At 37.3% G+C, this 21,172-nt stretch overlaps 1 protein-coding gene across 32 annotated transcripts in view; it reads left to right on the forward strand.

Annotated features, from left to right (window-relative positions):
- NRXN3 (neurexin 3) overlaps positions 1–20,025 on the forward strand; it is a 960,997-nt gene extending 940,972 nt beyond the window's left edge. For 16 of the 32 annotated variants that reach the window (XM_069858554.1, XM_069858555.1, XM_069858556.1 and 13 more), the window contains one exon: positions 17,833–20,025. In XM_069858554.1, the coding sequence (XP_069714655.1) occupies positions 17,833–18,134 (302 nt within the window). In that variant the 3' untranslated portion in view covers positions 18,135–20,025. Of the gene's footprint in view, positions 1–9,069; positions 9,801–17,208 lie in introns of all 32 variants that reach the window. The other 16 variants (XM_069858542.1, XM_069858543.1, XM_069858546.1 and 13 more) reach the window with 3 other exon arrangements.
- Positions 20,026–21,172: the final 1,147 nt, after the last annotated feature.

A 21,172-nucleotide genomic window follows, 5' to 3' on the forward strand; every position in this document is an offset into this window, starting at 1 on the left:
AGCTGTTCAGAGCACCATCTGATCCTTGAACACAGCCCAGGTCACTCAGATCTGATCCAACATGCACACAATAAGGTAACAGGAGGGAGACAGAGAGAAAGAGAGAGAGAGAAGGTAAAAGGAAAGAAATCCCCACATCGATGGCAGCAGCAGTTCTCGGGAACACATTGTCTCTGCAGCAGCTTCATCCAGGCTGTGTGGTCCAGGCTGGTCCAATCGAAGTGATGGGTGAGAGAGAGCATGAGAGCATGGGAGTGAGAGAGAGAGACATGTGTGGCTCCTTGTGAGTTCTTTTATGAGGCCCATCTCCCCCCTCAGCACGTGTCAGGCTGCTCTTGCCACGTGTCTTTCTGGAGGGTCCATCCTGGGCAGCCTGGCGGGTGGAGGAAGGGTGGGAGGCAGCACCTGCCGCTGCATCACCTCCCCCTGTGATTGGCTCCAGACCTTGATCTCAGCCAGGTGAAGGAGGATGGTGCTCACTCCTGCACCTCCCCTCCATTGAACCCCGAGCCACAGATGAGACCCTCAGGTGATAACCCAAACTCCATCCTCAGGGAGCTCAGCTGCTGCGCCACCTCCACTATTCGCTGCTGGTGGGGCAAAACAAACACACAAATGAGCAGCCTTCAGACAAAATGTTTAAGGCAAAGTCGAGCTTTACAGCCGCCACTTGCAAGATATCCGAGTCCCTGTTTTATCACATTTTTTCTACGTGAGTTTGAATAAGTCACTTCACTTCTTAACTCTAACACACCAATTACTCTAAGAGTGGATGTAAAAGTGCTCAAACTCAATAGAAGAGAATATGTAGATACGTATTGTGCCCTTTTCAGTACTATTGATTAATGAAAGAAGTAAATTTAGGCATGAAGGCGCAGGTTAAATTAATCCTGTTCAAAGCCTACTGGAGTACACTTCTTCCCAACCATCACACTGTAAATTCTCTTCATCCTACATTTTACTAAAGACTAATGTTCACAGTGCTGAATGTGCCTGGTTTATTTTTTCTTCTAAGTTAGTACACTATTTGGCTTGATTCAATTTCGAAGGGAGTCATGTAGTTGAAATTCATCATCATGTTCATTATAGCCCAAATAATCCTCATTCTTTAACACCCCTTTTTTCTTCTAGAGCTTGTAAAAAAATTTCCTTAGTCCAGTCTGTACACTGTTAAAGGTATGTAGTAGTACTGTTTCCCACATATCCTCAAGGATAAGCTGCAGCTGCTTTACTAAAAAGATATGTAGTTTTAAAGACTTTAGATCTTGAATGTCATCCAGATAGATAAGTAATACCTGGGATGATCCTAGATTATTCAGGCATCCAAGAAATGGACAATGCTTTTCTTTGTGTGTTTTTGCTTTGCTTCGTTTTGTTTACAGCTCTAAGATAATAGCATAGCAGCTATCTCTGTAGGTATGAGCTGCAAATGTAGGTTCTTCCCAGGACTGATTTGTATCTGTAAGAGGAGCAGGAAATACCAAAATAAGAGGGATTATCAAGGACAGAACTAGGATAACTATTTTGCCATCAGAAATGAAGTTTAATTTCTTTGCAACAGAAACGTTTTGACAGTGAATCTACTATGCTTTGGATTCCTCTCTCACTAAGCAAAGGAAGAAATTCTATCCACTGAGCCACTTGTAGCTGGACTAGCTACAGACTTTGAGAGCATAATGTGCTTATGCTAGCTGAGGGTTGAACTAAGTTATTTTGTAGGATCTTTCAACAGAAAAGGCAAATGTAACCTAGCATCCAAGTGATTAAAAATATTGCACTGAAAATGGTTCCTGTCTGCTTCTGAAGTCCACCAGAATTACTTTCTCCTTAAAGAATCCAATATGAAAATAGATTTATGAATAATTACATGTTAATGGACGAGATCATAGGAATAACAGTCATGCATCAGTTTAATTGAGTGTGCAGCTCCCACAGGGAATAATGTGGAGTCAACAGTAAAGTTAGGTACCAAACAGCATTAGTGAAATTTCCAGATCTTGATGTCATGACAATTTAACTGCACCTTAAAGAGTATTTTTATGCCAGTGAAGTAGGCGTTATTTCTGTCAAGTGTCTCAGTACAGCATACCCTCCTTACACAAACACACATTTTAAATGCCTTTTAGGATTTAAATGTTCAAATCTGTCTTGAATCAAACACTTCCTACTTCGTTCAATTTTCCCATGTAATTATCCCTGGTCGTTGTAAGTTTCGTGTACAGATACGCTTAGTGATCCCTTAGTGTATTTGAGAGTGTTTCCTGGGTACATTCTAGAAAAGTAATATTACCTGATAAGACTTCTTGGGATACCACTACCAAGAAGTTAATTTGGTAGTCATGGAGTATTCACTAGCATTTGGACAAACTGATGACACATTTTTACCTGGCTATATTGTTGTATACACTGAAGAAGGAAGACATTAATATACCTTTGCTGCTTTGTTTGCAACCAGGAAAAAAAATATGTACATTTCAATATACCATAAATATGCAGGAAACGTTTGCTGCATGGGTTTAGACCAAAACCAATCAACTATTGTTGCTCCCACTAAAATTCTTGTATGGGTTTCTGCTACCGAATTTCTCAGTATGAGGATCTGGTTTGTGATTCTAAAATCCCTCAAGATTCAGAAATATTTCTTCCCATGTGACTGACTTTTAGGATTAAATAAGTTTGGCTTTACGTAAAAAAAAAAAAAGCCTTAGCTGGGCTGACTACAAATGTCAGTCTTCAGTCTATCAAAAAACCTTATTAGATCCTTCTTCTAGGAGAAAGAGACCATTAAGTAGAGATGTGTAGTGATTAAGGCACAGACCCCGTCGATGAGGCAACAACAAGCAAGATCAACTTTATTAAGAGGATGCAAACCTTATATACTGTTTCTATATCCAGTAAACAGCTGTCCCAGTGAATTTCCACCTGTGAGAATCCTGCAGTACGATAGAGTGCAACCCATTATTTTCCACAGATGTGCCCCTTATCTTCATGTTTTCTGTCTAATGCATTCTTTTCTTATTAACTCATGGGTCTTAATAAAGATTCCAAGGTCTCAACAAGCCAGCAATCATGAGAACACCAGCTGTTTGCTCTGTGCTTGCTGCTAATATCACGGATATGCCAAGGCATCAGGTGCTTGTCCCAGCACACACGCCACAGTGAAACCTTTCATGCCCACAGAGATGCATGGGAAGAACACTTTCAGGCCAGCAGTATTGGTTGGGCTGCTTAGAATACTCTGGTTTGGAGGAATGCTTAAAGATAATAAGCTTATGGCAAAAACAAAAAAGATCTTTACCTCAGAGAGCTGTGGCAGTTTAGCCCTGTGATTTCCTTAGCTCTGATATCTGTAACTATGTTCATACTTGATAGTTTTCTATCTCATTGCTATAAAGAACCCCCATTAATTAACTTACACAGAAAAACAAACAGGACATTGTATGGGGACTTTGTCAGTGCTGCTCATTGTACACATTCTCACTATAGATTAACTTATATTTTTGAGCTTCGTATGTGTCCACAGGCTTAGAAGGAGAAAGCTTTTTGTTGGCGCAAACAGCCGGTGCTAAGGAAGTAATATAACCAATTTCTCTTTTTAGGCTATTCCTGTCTCTATATGTTTTGTAGTGGACCAGCTTACCAAATACTCTTCTTTTGTGGTTTACATTAGTGTGCATAACCGATGAGAATCACAGGAACAGATTTTAATTCAGACTAGGGTTGAGAGATGGTCTTGAAAATTAATATTTTAGTCCTATTAATCTATAAGGTATTTGTTATTTGTGGTCTGTTAAGTGCTCATTTGGCTGTATGACTGAAAAATACTACTTTGAGGAAGGTTAAAAGCATGCAAGAATGAACAGGCTATTTTGTGAGCTACTACAAAGAGGAAGGACCATCTAGAAATGCCAGGTTTCCCACATTCCTGCCAGAATCTCCCACCTGCCTTCTCTTGGAACTTCATCCTGTAGAACAATCCCCCTCTATTCTGCTTGTTTTCTCCCATTGCGCCTCAATGACTGAGTTGTAGAAAATCAGTAAAGCAATGCTGGATCTGTAGCTCTTAGGAGGGTTTCTTGCTGGATCTAGCATTTCTGATGTTTATATTAGGAAGAGGTAAATCCATTAACTTTTAAACAGCTGTAGAGTGTACTTAACCATTTTTGGGAAGCAGGGAGAGAACCAAATCTCCTAGTCAGTATTTGTGTATGTGTTTATTTTATGGTGAAATCACTGGAAATTGGTTACATTCTTCTCTTCCTTGGTGTATGCTTGAAGTAGAGATTTTTGCAAGGTTTCCCCCCCCATCTATTTAACATGTATTTCTGCTACCAAAATATTCTAGGTAGAGGAGAAAATGCTGCTGACACATCTTCAAGCTAAAAGCAGATGCATAGCTAACAGTACCTATTTCTCTATTTTGTAGGTAAACATTTTACAGGAAAAAAGTAACACTTATTTTCACTGATATTTTGATAGTATCGGCTGCTTAGAAATATTTGTCGTTAGTATCTTTGCCTAATGCATCTGGCATTAAATGACTCTAAAAGGATGCTGCCTGATACATAAAGTAAACTTTAAAAAGTAACAGCAGTTTGGGAACCCAGATGATGCAATGATGAAATGCATGCTCCCTTTTTGCACTGAAAGTCTTGGAACCTGTTCTAATTAGGTCAAATTACAAAAACTATACAAAGAATTTGCTGCCCTGACCTTTAGTTAGCAATTACTTGACATAAAAATACAGAAACAAGAATATCCCAAATAAAAAGTGTTTCATGAATAGGCCAGCAGGGAAACCTAGACATCTGAAGTAAATTGTCAGGATTACTGGACAACTAGGTCAAAAGAAGCAGCTTGTACAGCTGGATAACAATGAGGTATATTGATAGAGTTGTGCTACAGTGCACAGAACTCAAATAACATGGTGTTCAGTGTGTTAGGGAAGAAATAAACTGCCAGCTTATTGGAGCCAGTGGACTACAGTGGTACAAGACACTGAATCATAGAATCACCAGGTTGGAAGAGACCGACCGGATCATCGAGTCCAACCATTCCCACCAATCTCTAAACCATGCCCCTCAGTACCTCATCCACCCTCACCTTAAACACCTCCAGGGAAGGTGAGTCAACCACCTCCCTGGGCAGACCGTTCCATTGCCTGAAGTTCCAGAGCTTAGCATAAACCTGGGGACAGCAATGCAGCCCTAGATCCTAACTTACCACTATCATCTTGCTCTTTGACATTCACAGAAATACACATTATCTTCACCAGCAGCATTTTAAAATGCAACTTGAAAACAAATAATGACATAATAAAATTTAATAATTAACACCACTGACCAAGGCACTTTTTTGCAATATATTCTTTTTTAAATGTGGATTTTTTTTTCCATTTGAAAAATTTAGCCATCTTGGCACAATCCTTCAATAAAGAAGCTTGTAAGCCTTGATAGTACAGATGCATTTGTTCATAGTCCTTCAATCTACTTCAAGTTTTTGAAAATATAAAAAGGCTGCAATGGGTATACTTTTTAGTCTTGACTTTTTGAGGAATAATTTGTTAAATGTTAAGTAATAAAATATTGTCTGTGTAGCTTCATGTGGAAACATTTGGGATCTAATTTTCAAATTAGGACATCTATTTTTGACTCTTAACAGTTAGATCTTTGAGAACACTGCAGGAGATTTTCCTAGCCTCAGCAGAAATTGCTGAACACAAATTTTTCCAAAGAACTCTGCTTCTGATCAAGTACTTCTGTATTGACCAAGTAAAGAAAGAATTGCTTTGCACCCTTCAAATCCTCTTGTGAGTCTTAACATTAAGATTTCCTTTACAGAATCTTGTCATGTCTTTAAGTGTCTCTGGCTACAGTTGTTGTTCTTTAGTTCTTTTGGTCTTTCAGTCAGTAAAAGGATTTTCCAGGCCCTCATACAATGAGTTAGGCATTTATTGTCAAGTAGGGTGTAAATATTTTCTGGAGTGGCCTAACATAGACTGCACAGTTGGCAACCAGACCCATGCCTTACAGTCTGTTTTGCATCAAAGAGAAGGCACTCAATTCTAATGTGCTGAAGGGGGATATTTCACTACTCTGAAAATCCATCTGCAAGTCATGGCAATTTCTGATTAAAATTCAAAGCTTAAATGCCTCTTTGTGAAACTCCCAAAGTACAATTAAACTAGAAGCTTGGAATCCTGGTAGGGAGTGGTGTCCAGGGACACAAGCCTTGAAACCTTACCAAATAAAAATCTCCACTGAGATCTGCAATGGCCTCATTTCTGTCATTTTTCTCTATCCCTAGCCAGTCTTTTCTGATCCACAAATGAATGCCAAAAATTTCATATGCAGACCCATCTTTTCCTTCCTGTAACCTGCATGTTCTGTTCCCAAGATCACCCTGATCAGGATTCCTTGTCTTTGGTTAGACCTCTTCCCTTCCTAACATGTTTTCCAAAGGGATGTAGAAGATAATGCCAGTGCAGTCTTCCAGCAGAGGCATGGTACATTCCAGCTATGGACACACTGTACTCGTAGTCACCACAACCTCATAATTTTTGGAGTTAAGAGTCTTGTCATCTAACTCTTCTTAAATCTGCACTCTTTGCAGTGATGTATCTAAAGCCAAACTGAGTTATTTAGTTTTTGAGTACTTCATGTTTATTTAACATTCCCCAGAACTAATACTGATCTCTCCATGGCTTTAGAAGTACTATCATTTCTCCTCTTAATAAATACGAAACCATCCTACCTGCTTATTACTACCATATTAAAAGTACCCCATGCCACATCAGCAAGTTGGATAACCCCATTCTTCCCAGAAATTCAAGCTCAAGATAGCCACCCACTCCCACTGATTGGTAGCAGGGAGTCCTTTATGACAGGATATGAAATGATCTTGCTGACATTCCTGATGGAAACCTAAAGTTTTGAAAGATGCATCAGGGACAGCATCTAAAGCTTTCTGTATAACATTTGTCCTCTCCTAAAACATCAGGAAGAACCAATTGGTTTGCTGAGGCCCTAAGTTCCTTCTTAGAAGTACTCTAGTACTCTAGTACTTCTAAGAGGATGGTCTTTATACAAGAAAAAGTATGGACTTTTTATGAGGCCCAAGGAATTCAGAGGAAGCTGAAGACCCCTCTAGGACATATAATATTTGGGATCCAGTTTTAGTAAGACTGAGATAGAACTCATTAGTAATATCTTGTTGAACTGTAAATCCTTTTGTAGCATAGAAGGAACTAGTTTTTTCTTAATACTAGCAGTGGCAGATTTGCCTATACAAAATCCTATGCCCTTACTACCAAGTACTGCGAAGTGGTGAGCCCTCCTCAGTGCTCTTGGACAGCACTTCTGAATAATTGCTCACCACTTCAAATAAATATTCAGTAAAGGCATCACCTTTTCCATCACAGCAGAGTGAGTTTGGAAAATTCTAATTCCTCATCCTTTGCTGAAGCTGATCACAATTAGAGGAATAATCCCAGCCTGACTAGGCACAAAAATAAACACCACTCATTTTGGTAATACCCTGGAGAGATAGGGTATAGGACTGGAGTCTGGAGTTTTATGCTTTTGATCAAGATACAAGCTCATAGCCAGTATGAAAAGGAAGTCCTAGAATAGCTTATGATTTCTCCTCACCCTTTTCTGCTTCTGGCTTCCCTCAGAAATGCAGAGAACTTACTGGAATGTGCTTTGCCCCTTCAGGAGAGGCATGGATCATACACTCCCTGCCCACCCTACACTTTCCTCTCCTCTGCCCACCCCCCACCTTGCCCCCCCCAAGTCCTTGCTTGCTGTTCTGTTTTTCTACTTTCCCTAAATGCAACTTACTTTAAGCATGCATTATTATTAACATCCTACGGTAAAATTAAGCTATTATATAACCCATTTGTCGATCTCAGCCAATTTCTTCTATCTTTTTCTATGTCTATTTATGACGTACATCCAGACTGCACGTCCTTTTTTTTTTTTTCCTCTCCATGTTTATTTTAAAAAGAAGTGGTTAAAAAAAAAAAAAAGATCTATTAAAAAAAAAAGCAACACTGGACTGTGGTGGATTTTTGGCCAGCAATTGAAAACAAATTTAAACAGGGTGGGGAGGGAAGGGAAGAGAATCTGTTTGCTGACAAAAGAAATAGCAAAATGAAGCAAGTGTCCCTAGACTGCTTTGTCGATTCCTTTCGATGTGTGCATCTGGTTCACTCATCTTTGAAAGTGTGTGAAATACTTTTTTTCTTTAAAATAAAATTTTAAAACCCCACAATTGTTCTTATCTCCCTTCTTCCTGGGAACAAAGTGTTCTTTTCATTATTGCTTTTTTTTTTAGTATATCTCTACATAGTTATATTTTGATGTATTTCTTTTCAATGGTTGAATTTCTATCTTAGATTTGGTTTGTTCCAAACTAATAATGAAAAAAAAAACCAAAACAAAAAAAGAGTTATGAATTGTTTTCTGCAATTTTTCCCTCTATTTCCCTCTTTAAATAAGGAACTACTTCACTGTCAGAATCCCACAGCTGTATTTTTGAGATTCTCCACAGAATCTGAATATAAAAGCAATCTAATTTGAGAGTGGGGGAGGGGTGTGCCAACACAGTCATTACATTCAAAATAGTGATTTGATATGCTCAAGAAATTATTATCTCAACCTATTGAGAATACTGATATCAATTTGATGGACATTAGAATGAATGATTCTTAAAAAAAAGATGCTGTGGGTAGCTACAGATGAAGTTGTTCTTAATCTAATGCATAAAACTAGTTTCCTTGTTTTTTTGTTTTACTCTCTGGTTACTATTATTATTATTATTATTAGTTTATGTATTTTTACTGCTATTTTCAGTAGGGAAAAGTTTTAACTGTTTTTATAATTTGAGAACCTTAATGAAAATGTTAATATTAATACTATAATTATTAATTTTTTGTAATTTGCATGTTGAAGAAGTTGCAGCTTAGGGTTTGTGAGATTGTCAATGTTAGAGTTCTGTTCTTTCTTTTTGTTGATGGGCATGAATATGCTCATTTGTTTTTGTATATTGCCCATCCCTTCCTTACAGCCAGAAGCTCTAATGCTGCTAGATCACTCCGTACCGCCCTTACATGGACATGGCAACTGACTTACACATTCACTCCCATCATCTTCATCTCCTGTGTAGTACACTCATAGATTTTTACACTCCCACTCCATCCACCCTAGGCATTTTTTCTTCCCATAATTTCCCCTCCACCACCCCTTTCTTTAGCATTGTTAAAATTTTATGTGCAGTCATCCATTCCTTAAAACACACAAACACAAAAATTATAGAAAAAAAGAAAATGTTTAAAAAAATATATATCAAATTGACCAAAAAGGCAAAAAAGCAACAAACTTTGCTTTTCGAAAAACACTATATATGTAGATATGCAAACAAGCAAAACTAAATTCTATAAAATGTACAGGATTTTTTTCAACTGTAATATGCTAACAACTTTACATAAGAGTAAAAGAAGTACAACCAAAAAACAGCAGAAAAAAAAAGTTTCAATTTGTTAAGGTGCAAGATTTTTTTCTTTTCATGTTATGTGGTGTGGATGTATGTGTTGTTGCCTCCCTGTATCGCCCTTTGTTGTAAAACAATTATATTAAAAAAGAAATATTAAACATTTTGCTAAAAAAGTTTTTAAGAAACAATGAAAAAAAGCAAGTTACAAGAATGTGGCAATGCTACTTGTCCAAGAGCATTCTTACACAACTTTCTTTTGTAAATTTTTCCTTTCATGCCAAAAAACATGCGGGCAATTTGTTGATGTAAGTTGACTGTTATGAAATCAATGTGGTATGCTTTCTAAATATTTTTATGTATTTTTGATAACTTTTTTTAAGAATACGTTTTTTATTTTCATCATTTTTTTTTCAGTTGTCGTAGTTTTTAATCTTTCTTTTGCTGATAAATGAATGACTTGTTATGTTTTTTTCTGACCTTGTTGCTGTGGCACTTTTATTTTCCAATATATGGTTTTGTTTTAGGAAAAATGTATGAATTCATTTATTTTTTTTAATCAGTTTGTATTTGCCTTTATGTTATGTCCTCTTCGTATAATGTCAGTTAACGGATTGTATTGTGTTTAGGCGGGGGTGAAGGAGCCTGTGGTAGTTTGCTCCTATTCTTTATTTGTCCCTCTTTATAGCTTTCTTTTCCCTTTCCCAAAATGAATCACCAGTAATACTACTTTCTTTCATGCTACTTAAATTATATGTAGCCTGGTGGTGTAGCCTTCATGTCAGATAAAAAAATGGTGGGACTTATTTAGTATTTTTTTAGCTGTCTGAGTCTTCTTCTGCAGGTCTATAGCACTCCTAATTTATTCCCATAAAGGGTTTTATTTCTATCAGTTTTCCTCATTGTTCGTTATCTGCCCGATGTCCGGTCTAAATGATACTCTCAAGTGTACTCTTATAAGGTAAGCACACCCATCATATTATGACTACTGTCAGGCTTCCTAATATCATCCAGAAAACGTATATTTGGCAGACACTTCCCTACTGCAAGTCACGTCCTGAACTTCTAAAATTTCCTGGCTTCAAAAGAGATTTGGATGATTTTTTTATGAAACAATGAGCTTTTAATAAAGGTAAGAAATAAAACTGTACTTCCTTCTAAGCACATATGTCTTCAGTATTCCAATATAAGTAATACTGTGCAGTAGGTATCAGGTTCAACTGTCAAGGCCCTTGAAAAACTCATGCTGAAAACAACAAATAATTATGCTGACTAGGAGGCTGTCATCAATTAGTCATAAAAGTTTAAAATAAAATAGAATACTTTTTTCAGTTGAAAAGCACCTACAGTGATTGTCTAATCCAACTGCCCGACCACTTCAGGGCTGACCAAGTTAAAGCACGTTATCAAGGGCATTGTCCAAATGCCTCTTCAACACTGACAGGCTGGGGACATCAACCACCACTCTAGGAAGCCTGTTCCAGTATTTGACCTGCCTCTCAGTAAAGAAATGCTTCCTAATGTCCAGTCTGAACCTCTCCTGGTGCAGCTTTGAACTATTCCCACACATCCTATCACTGGATACTGGGGAAAAGAGATCGTTACCTCCAAATAATGATGGGAGATGTAAAAGGGCATGTTTCAAGTCATTCAGAGAGCTTAGTATCTGGCACCAAAACAATTTTTTTTCATCTAGAATTCTACGTGCAGATACAACGTCACATCCTCTCTGGAAGGTTTTAGTATCTGTTTCACTGAGACTGTTTGCACAAAGGTGACCAAGAATTTACCGTAGTGAAATACAGCAAAGCAATAATATGGGATTTATGAGCTCAAACTCCCTACCTTCCTATTGCTCATGAACCTTGTATTAGGACTGCAATAACTAATGCCTTTTAATATAATCTAGGGGACTTAAGAAAGCTTTTCAATGAACTCCAAGGTTTTTTCTACTTCTCTGAAAGGAAGATGAGATATTTGAGATGAAAAGTTGCAGTATTCCCTTTGGAAATGATGTTTTCCCTTTACTACTGATCATCATTTGCAACTAAATAAGGCTGCGAAAAGCAGAAAATACTGACAATGTTCATCTACTAAGTTTCATGTTAGCATCATCTAGCCTGTGAATAAGAGACTATGTTCTGAATAATTTCAGCAGAAGACAGAAAGGAGAATTAACTAAAATACCATTACACTGAAATCTATTAACTTGCTCATTTAAAAGGAATTACTGTGTTGATACAGGGGGAGGAAAGGTAAGGAATTGTTTTCTGTGGCAAGTATTTCATGCTGAAAGTTGTGTCAAACTTCAGAGGACCAGCATAAGAATAAAATCGAAATGGCAAACTTTGGATGCAGAGTTTCAAGTACCTGCAGAAATGGATGAGTTGTGTAGACTTTTTGGATTACATTTACAAAGTCTTCAACCACAGCTGGCAAAGAGAGAGGTGATAAGGGTGTGTCCCTTACCTCCATTATTGACATCAGGAGATAAATTTTTCAGGCTTCTTTTCTGTGCGCCTTTTGTCCTCTATCAGTTTGATGCTTGAGAGTCCTGTGAAGTTGTGGTTCTAAAGATGAAAGCTGGCAGCTGCTACAGTTTTTCAAGATTTTTTTCTTTTTTTTTCTTTTTTTTTTTTTTTTTGTTAAATTTGTAACACACTGTCTTTTCCCATGGCAGAGAACTCTTACTGGAGATCAGCCCTAGAGGTATGAATTACATATCTATAAATATGCTCATAAAACAAAAATGCAGGGCAGCTCCAAGACTAAAGTAGACCTTTTATATCCCTAGTGGTCTTGGTAGTTTAAGGAAAAGCACAACTCTGTGAAAATAGTGTATGTTCTAGTGCTCTGAGGAATGATAAGGCCAAGCAGAGCACTGGGCTGCTCAGTAGATGGTTTCCCACCTTGGACCCTAGTTCTCTCAGTGCTGCTTCCAGTTTGCTGTTCAGTGATTTCTTTTTGTAAGTGTATTGTTGATTGGCAGACTAATTTTACATCTATATCACTGTACAGGAAACCATTTTATCTGTTTCGCTTTTGTTTAATTCTTTGGTGTTGTGTTGTCAACAGAAGCTTTTTAAAAACTACATTTCTCTTTGGGAAACATCCACTCCCTGCTTGGGAGAGAAAGGACAGAGTAGATGAAAAATAAATCCAAAAAATCCTTCTGAAATCTTTGTATTGCTAAAGCAATCCTGAATCACAGTGTATCAGTAAACACTGGTTAACAGCCAACAGAATAAAAGGGGGGGGAAATCCTGTAACTGCCAGGAAACAGTCCATATGATCCACAAACAAAATATAAGTCTCATGCATATTTTTTCTTAATCCATGCTCCAGACTGGGTGGCAGCCGTGCCATGTTTTAAGCACGGAACAATTTGGAAATTAAAACTTACGCTTTTATTCAAAGCTGCAAAGTGCTAATTTTGTGATTGAAAAAAATGGTATATACTGTCAGAAAATCAAAACTTCGGATAAGAAAAAAAAATACAAAACCTGTCTCAAATGCATGTCCCTTCCAAAGTGTCATGTAAAGTTTTTCAGGAACTTCTCTTTGACTTTTTCTAGAGATTTAAATTTTTGAAGCCTTTGCATTCCACAGCAAACATTTCAGGGTCCAACTCTCACATAAGATGTTCTAGGCAACTGAGTGGTACTTTATCTTTTAATCTTTCAGAGCTTACCTTTAAAGCAAACTAGGGCCCTGGGCAATAGGCACCACTTCTCCATCAAAGGACCACTGTTTCTAGACAGCCTCCCACTGCCTCAGCTGTCATTTGTGAAAGATGGTTACCCCTACAAACAAACTTATCATCTACCTGTCATCAGACTCCCCCTTGTGTCTCTTACGAGCAGACATATAACACAAGCAACAGTTTGAAGATATAACAGGGAGGCTTGCACCTGATCCCCTCGTAGATATTGGTGATCACATTTCACACACTTCCCTTGAAGATTTTCAGAATTTACATTCTCTTATTCTTAAATAATGCAATCCTTTTAGACTGAGTGGCATTTTTCTTACACCATTTTAAAGGATGCTTTAACCTCTCTGTAAATCACACAGCATAAGAAACTTGGGTCATGGTTAGTGGTGAACTTGGCAGTGTTAGGTTTACAGTTGGACTTGATGATATTAAAGTCCTTTTCTAACCCAAACAATCCTGTGATTCTGTGAAGAAGCATTCTTTGTGCTTGCATCCTATTAGACCTACAACTTCTAGCTTGTCGTGAGTTTTGCACAGATACCTAACATACCAATAAAACAGAAGCCAGCTTTGATACCTAAAGTACTTTTACTGAGTTGCTTTCTCCCACACAGTTTTTTTTCCATCTCACAGCTTGTTCCACAGCAGACAGAAAGAAAAAAAAATTCAAAGCATCATTACCACCCTTACAGCCATCTCCCTAATACTTCCCAAAAGTATGTTTTCTTAAGTAAATGCAAGAAGTGAATTACTTGATGGAGAAATTATTCTGAATGAAGGACCTTTAGCAGTCTCTTTATTTCATTAGTATACCGGCAAACATAGTACGGATCATTGGACAATTTGGAATAAAACTAGATATGAGATTAAATAATTATGTTAATTCAGCCTTCCTGGTTCAAAAGTTATTTCTCTTCTCACATGTATTGTGAGATTAAAAATTTGTAATTCTCATTGCTGTTTGTATCCCATTGTCTTCCATCCAACAGACCTGCTGGAATCAAAAAAGCTCTCCATCACTTATGTGAAACCCCATACTCACCGTAGCAACTCTTAATATTTCAGGGAGACCATGATTATTTTATAGTTGCAGCAATCTTCATCATTGGCTCAAGTCTTTGACAATAGCAAAAACTGTAGAATTGTGGCCTGGTTTTCAGGCAAGGGTTACTGGGGAAAAAAGAAATATTAATTTATATTAAAATATTAATTGAAATATTAACATATTATTGAGCTATTAAATGTATACTATTTCTGGTTTTGTCAAGAAAATTAAACATTAATAGGAGAAAAATTATTTATATTTGTTTGAAAAGTGCCCAGAATATTGCACAAGCATGTGGCAGATCAACTGCAAACTGATGCTGTGTACCAGTAGAATAGATTTTAAGAACAAAGACACTTCAAAGCTCTAAATGAGCAATTAAAACCTGCCAAACTTATTTGGTCACAGATGGTATATGAAAATCACAGATGAATGCTATTTTTTCACAATAAAACACTGATCTTAAAAAATCATTTAAAGGGACACTGCCTAACCCTGACTTTCTGGAACTTAAATTCCTAAATTATGCAATTTGATGTAATGTGCACTCAAATACTAGGTTTTTTCCATTTTTTTATCAGACTCATGGATAATTTTCCCCTCTCAGGCATAGTCCAAGTTTATCTTGGGACCACCTGTTTGCATAGATTATAGACTCTAAACATGGATAGGGTTTTTGGACATATGTAAATCACATTACATACTCCAGTTTCTACATTGCAAAGAATACAGCTCAGATGCATGAGCATAAAATGCTGTGTCGCCATTTGGCATTTTCTACATTTTTCTGTAATTGTTTTTTTAAGACACGTCGTTTGAAAAGATTGGCATGGTTCTATGCATATGATACTTACTACTTCTTCCTCTGTCCAGTAACAGAAGTGGCATGAACATGCTAAGGAAGGTCAAAAAACCAAACATATTTAAACTAGCCCTTTGCATCTTAGCTTAAAACTAACTTTGCATGAAAATATATTAAGAGACTATGAAAAATACCACATTTGTTATTTTGGCCTAATTACTACCCTTGTACCCCTGAGATAAATCTGACTGTTTCAATTGATTAAACTGTGTCAGCAGTTAGTTTCTCATTAAAGATAAGAGTAAGCCATATTGCTAGTTCAGCTATCCACTTTTAATCAAACTGTTAAGTACCTTTTTCAATATATTGCTATCTTCAATATGTAATTTGCTCAAATATATTGCTTTCCAAATATATTTGGAAGATATTATGATTTTAGACCATATTCTTTATGGAACTCCTAAGGATATCACTGGCAGTATTCAATGGGAAACAACTGCATGTGATATATAATGTAGGTAAAAGAGAGCAGAATTTTGACCCTGATGCTGTTCATTGTCATAATAATGCCAAACTGTTCATTAGCAGTTATTAATATGTAAGTAAAAGCCAGAATTATTTGTTTTGAAGATAAAATACCCTTTTAATATCTTTCCTTAAGCAATGGTGAGTATAAATAAAAATTCCCCATTCATTAGCAATATTTCCTACTGAATTGCACCCCTTCCAGCAGATCTAGGTGACTAGTCATGGTGTCAGATGAAATCTTCAATTTATATTTAGATCAGCTAGCTTAGCTGAAGAAAAATAACCCAAGAGAGAATTTATACACAAATTTCCAAAGTAATATGACACCTAAAAAATGTCAGCAACCTGATGTCAACAGAAAACTAAATGATCTGAACTAGATTAATTAAAGAAGTTAATTATGTCTCCATATCAGAGTAAAATAAAGGAGTGTTAATTATCCATAGGCTTAAACCCAGAAATACAGTCATATGACATTATCTAGGCAACACAAGAGTACATCCCTAAAAGTAGTAGTGTTGCTGCTCAGAAACCAAATCTTGGAAAGGATTAACTAGTTTTCTTGTTTCAGGTGCAGCTTATACTGTGGTAAAGTACAAATATTATAGCTATATTTTTTTTTTTATGTATTTCAAGAGTAGACTACAAGCCAACCTCATTTTTAATCTTCTGTAAGCAGGTAGCCATCCCAATAGCAAAAAGTAGCACTGGTCACAGCTGTCTGTGTATCAAGAAGTAGCAGTGGATGTGAAGACATCCTCTGCAGTGCGCTGCTGGGCTCAAGCGTTAATTTGGGTCATCAGAGTCCTCGTTAAGTTATATCATCAATCACAATAAAGTCTATGTTAATTTTAAATCAGTTTTTAGTAAAAGAATATCAAGAACTGAAGACAAGGCGGTACCAAAAAGAATAGTAAAAAAAAGTTAAAAAGAGATGAACAAGCTTTGAGCAGAACTCTGTACCTTCATGGACCCCAGTAAGTAATTGATTCCTATTCCATTCCTCACTTTTGTGAACCTTACCACAATTTAAAAACCAGACAACAATCAAGAAGAAATGGATGAATGAGAAATGTCTTAAGGAAAGGCCTTAGAAGCTGCTATGGAAGGTGAGCAGAACTGAATGGCAGAGAAGAAATACGAACGTTATCATATATGAAAAGAATCAGAGGAAGGAAAACTGTGAAGATGTGTGGCAAAATCCATCTAGGAGAACATCTCTCAATGGAAGTCTAAAATAATCCATTTAAACAGTCTTGTAACCAAACACTTAAGAAAGATCAATTTCAAAAATTGATGTCCACAGAGTCACTTGAGAGTATCTTCAAAAAGAAAATCTTTGGGTCCCGAAAAGTTCAAAGTGTTTTATTGTACGTACCCAGCATAGGCTAAAAGAGAGTGGAAATGGGATATGCAGTTTATCAACATCAAAGCAGAGTGGGAGGGAAAAATTAAAGGCAATCTAAAGAAAGTATGTTGGTAGGCAAGTTAGGGTGAGAAATCTGATCCCTGACACTTTTTCAGAATGCCCAAATCCTCCACAGCCTTTGAATTAAGTGAGCGAGTGAGTTGAAAATGTGTTGTTAAAATGTACTAATCTTCTCTTTTTTCTCTTTTCCATCCCAGGAGGTGAATTAGTTATCCCTCTACTTGTAGAAGACCCTTTAGATATCCCTCCTATTGCTACTCGTGCACCTTTCATTACACTTCCCCCTACCTTTCGTCCCCTCCTCACCATTATTGAGACCACCAAAGATTCCCTGTCCATGACCTCTGAGGCGGGGTTACCTTGCTTGTCGGACCAAGGCAGCGATGGTTGTGATGATGATGGCTTGGTGATATCTGGGTATGGCTCAGGGGAAACCTTTGACTCTAACCTACCCCCTACTGATGATGAAGATTTTTACACCACCTTCTCCTTGGTAACAGATAAGAGTCTTTCCACTTCAATCTTCGAAGGTGGCTACAAAGCACACGCACCCAAGTGGGAATCCAAGGACTTTAGACCTAACAAAGTCTCCGAAACTGGTAGGACTACTACCACGTCTTTGTCCCCTGAGCTGATCCGCTCCACAGCTTCGTCCTCGACTGGGATGGTACCCAAATTGCCTGCTGGCAAAATGAATAACCGTGAGCTCAAACCCCAGCCTGACATAGTCTTGCTTCCGTTGCCCACTGCCTATGAGCTAGACAGCACAAAGCTGAAGAGCCCGCTAATCACTTCCCCCATGTTCCGTAATGTGCCCACAGCAAACCCCACGGAGCCAGGAATCAGACGGGTTCCGGGGGCCTCAGAGGTGGTCCGCGAGTCGAGCAGCACAACGGGGATGGTCGTCGGCATTGTGGCTGCTGCCGCCCTCTGCATCCTCATCCTCTTGTACGCCATGTACAAGTACAGGAACAGGGACGAGGGGTCCTATCAGGTGGACGAGACGCGGAACTACATCAGCAACTCAGCCCAGAGCAACGGCACACTCGTGAAGGAGAAGCAGCAGAGCTCAAAGAGTGGCCACAAGAAACAGAAAAACAAGGACAAAGAGTATTATGTGTAAAAAAAGAATACTTATTTATATATAAATATATAAATACTTAATGAGATTTAACTGAAATATCAGAACCATTGCAGCAAATGAGATTGGGAGATATCATTTGTGGGAAAAAAGTATTGGGAAACAAAAATTTCAGCAGTGACTGTTAATGTTTCAGTCATCGCTTGGAGTCAGCAAACTCTGCCCTAATGTATTATAAAGCACACTTAGCATTCTGGAGATGGCACACACAGCTCTGCCCTGTTAGTGAACTTGGACGTCTCCAAATCTCCTCCTCCGCTGAACTTTCTGCAAAGGTAGAAGACTTCATGGCTTACTTATTTCCTATCTCCAAGTGAGTCTTTAACAATGTTCGTGATCCCTGACTGTATCTATAATTTTTCAGTTTACTTATTAAAAAAAAAAAGGAAGGAAAAAGAAAAAAATGCAAACATTATTAAACAACAAAAAAATATTGAACAAACTGATCTGGCCGTGTCCAGCATACATACAATTTTTCGAGATTGGAGGAGGGGAATAAATTATTTTGGAGATTGTTGGCTTTTTGGTTTGGTTTGGTTTGGTTTGGTTTCTTGGGTTGTTTTTTGTTTGAGTATTTTGGTTACTTTTGGGTGTGGGAGGGAAGGGTGGAGAGGAATGGTGTGGAGGGTAAACCAAGACATGAGTTGAGAAGAAATCTCGGAAAAAAAATCCATCATAAATAAAGAGAGACTATTGCTATATATGAACTCAAAAGCTACCCATGGTGTTTACGCTGCATATCTGGTTGTGTTGTCTCTAGAATCCGTCATTTTGCAGTAAGTTGTTTGCTAACAATGCAGTGAAAGTGTCTGATGGGTGGTGCTGAAGAAAAGTATCATGGAAAGCTGGTTCCCTTGGATCTGGCTCCAGAATTTGTAATTGAACTATAGAACTGAATAGATGAGTTTGGGTCTGTTCTGATCAGTCGTTGGCTTTATTTGACAATAGAACTTAGTATGCATTAACACAGCCAAACTATGGTTAAAGGGATTTGAAGTTTCAAAAAAGAATGCTTAAAAATTCTGAGCTGAATATACCATGCAAAAAATAAAGGAGCCTTCCTCTGGGTTCTGGTTTTGTGACTGATTGCAATGCATGCAAAAAATAGTAATAAATCAGTTTAATAAAGAGATCAGAAAGACACCGCTGGAGTCCAACTTGTTACGAGACCCGTAAGTGTCAGAAAAGCTAAACACTTGTAAAAGAATGCAAAATACATAGGGTTTTTGACATAAAACTGTTTTTCATATGTAATATTTTAATTTTGTAGCTTGACATTTCAGAGCATCTCTGTCTTTCCATTTGCCCTATTCTCCCTTTTCCTTCTCTTTTATATAAAAGAAAATAAATAAAGCTGCTGTGACACATAAAAAAATAAAAAAGAAAAAGGAATTTAATAATATATTATATATATACACACAGATATATTTATCGTGGTATGTTTGATGGGACGACTGGAACAGAAGTTCTGTTATGGTCTTAACGTTAAATGAGAATGTTCTTGAAGAACAAAGTAAAATGCAACTGACAACAAAAGCAAACCTTAAAATGTGAAGAGAGCGTGTGTTTTAGCTTTGTCACAGTTACCTGTGTCAAAAAAAAATCTGAAATTTTGTTTACATATTTTACTACTATTTTTTTTGCTAGTATAATTTCTATATAGATACCCTGATGGTGTATATACAGTTTTATGGTCAAATTGAGAATGTCTTTTGTTTTTATTTAACTTATTTAATTTGGTTGTTTGCTTTCTACATTTTCCCAGTTATTGTGAAAAGGATTATCTTACTGTACAGAACAATAGCCAGGTGGTTTGACGGCCATGCATTTTGTGTGCAAAAGAGCAAATGAGAGAGAGAAATACAGAGAGACAGAGAAGAAAACAACAAAAAAACCCAAGATATATTGAGAACTCTGGAATATCAGAAATGTAAACTTTTTCTGTATACAGATGAAAACTAATCAGCTGTTTAGGTTTAGAAATCTACTCTTGCTGGTGTTTATAAGTCGCATGAATATTTGACTTTGAAGAAGTTTCATCAGATACACGCACGCACATGGGAACCTAAATTCCAAAAAAAAGCCCGTCCTTCTCAAACATTTAGAGAAGACACTTTCATGTTAACAAATATTTTCAGTGCGTGTATGTGTGCGTGTGTGGTGCGTGTGTGTGTGTGAGGTTGAGCCTTTTTTTCCTTTTTTATTTTTTATACTAAAAAGAAAAACAAAAGACAGGTTTTAAAAAGGTATGAAAGCGCAATTTTAGATGACGTAACTGGCCGAAACTATATAAAGTTGATTATATCTTGATGTCTGTAAAAGATTGCTGTTCTTGGAGTCTTGGAGTCTTGTGAAATGATTTCCTGCTTTCTTTCTTCTTTTCCTTTCTGCTTTCCTTTTTTAAGTTAAGGGGAAAAGATTTACACTTTCCTTTTTTGTGTAAGTTTCTACTGGATAGTTTTTGGGAACATGTGCATTTCTGTATGTGGGCTTCTACCATATCCCTGTTGCTTTATGGACAACCTTAAGATTTTTTATTTGAGTTATCGTGATGTTATTGCTTTTTTCCACCTTTATTTTTCTTCTTCCTTTATGATTCTTTTTCTTTTCTTATTTGCATTTTGTTTAAAGATATGCTTAGCAATAAAATGTTCTTCCCAAAGCCCTGGACGTTGCTGGATTTTTATTTCTGAAAGACTTAAAGGAAATTCCAGATCTTTAAAGATGAAAAGTAGTCTGTGAAGCAGGTATCCCCCATCCCACTGGAGTGTCTGTCTACCAGGGTCATGTTCATATTTGCGTTCTTTCTTTAGTCAAATGAATGATAATTCTTTCCTTTGCAGGAGCATCTATACAACTTGAGTGTGGGGTCTACCTCATGCCACTCCCAACCCCTTATCTCCCACCATCACCTCGGTGGGTAAGAGAGTAATTCTCTGGAATATGGGTTTCAGTGACCTCAGTTAAAAGTCAGAACTATGACAACGCCTTTACCACTAGCCTTTTGTATAAAAGAGGTT

The sequence above is a fragment of the Phaenicophaeus curvirostris genome, chromosome 5 (assembly GCF_032191515.1).
Source record: "Phaenicophaeus curvirostris isolate KB17595 chromosome 5, BPBGC_Pcur_1.0, whole genome shotgun sequence".
Taxonomy (NCBI): domain Eukaryota; kingdom Metazoa; phylum Chordata; class Aves; order Cuculiformes; family Cuculidae; genus Phaenicophaeus; species Phaenicophaeus curvirostris.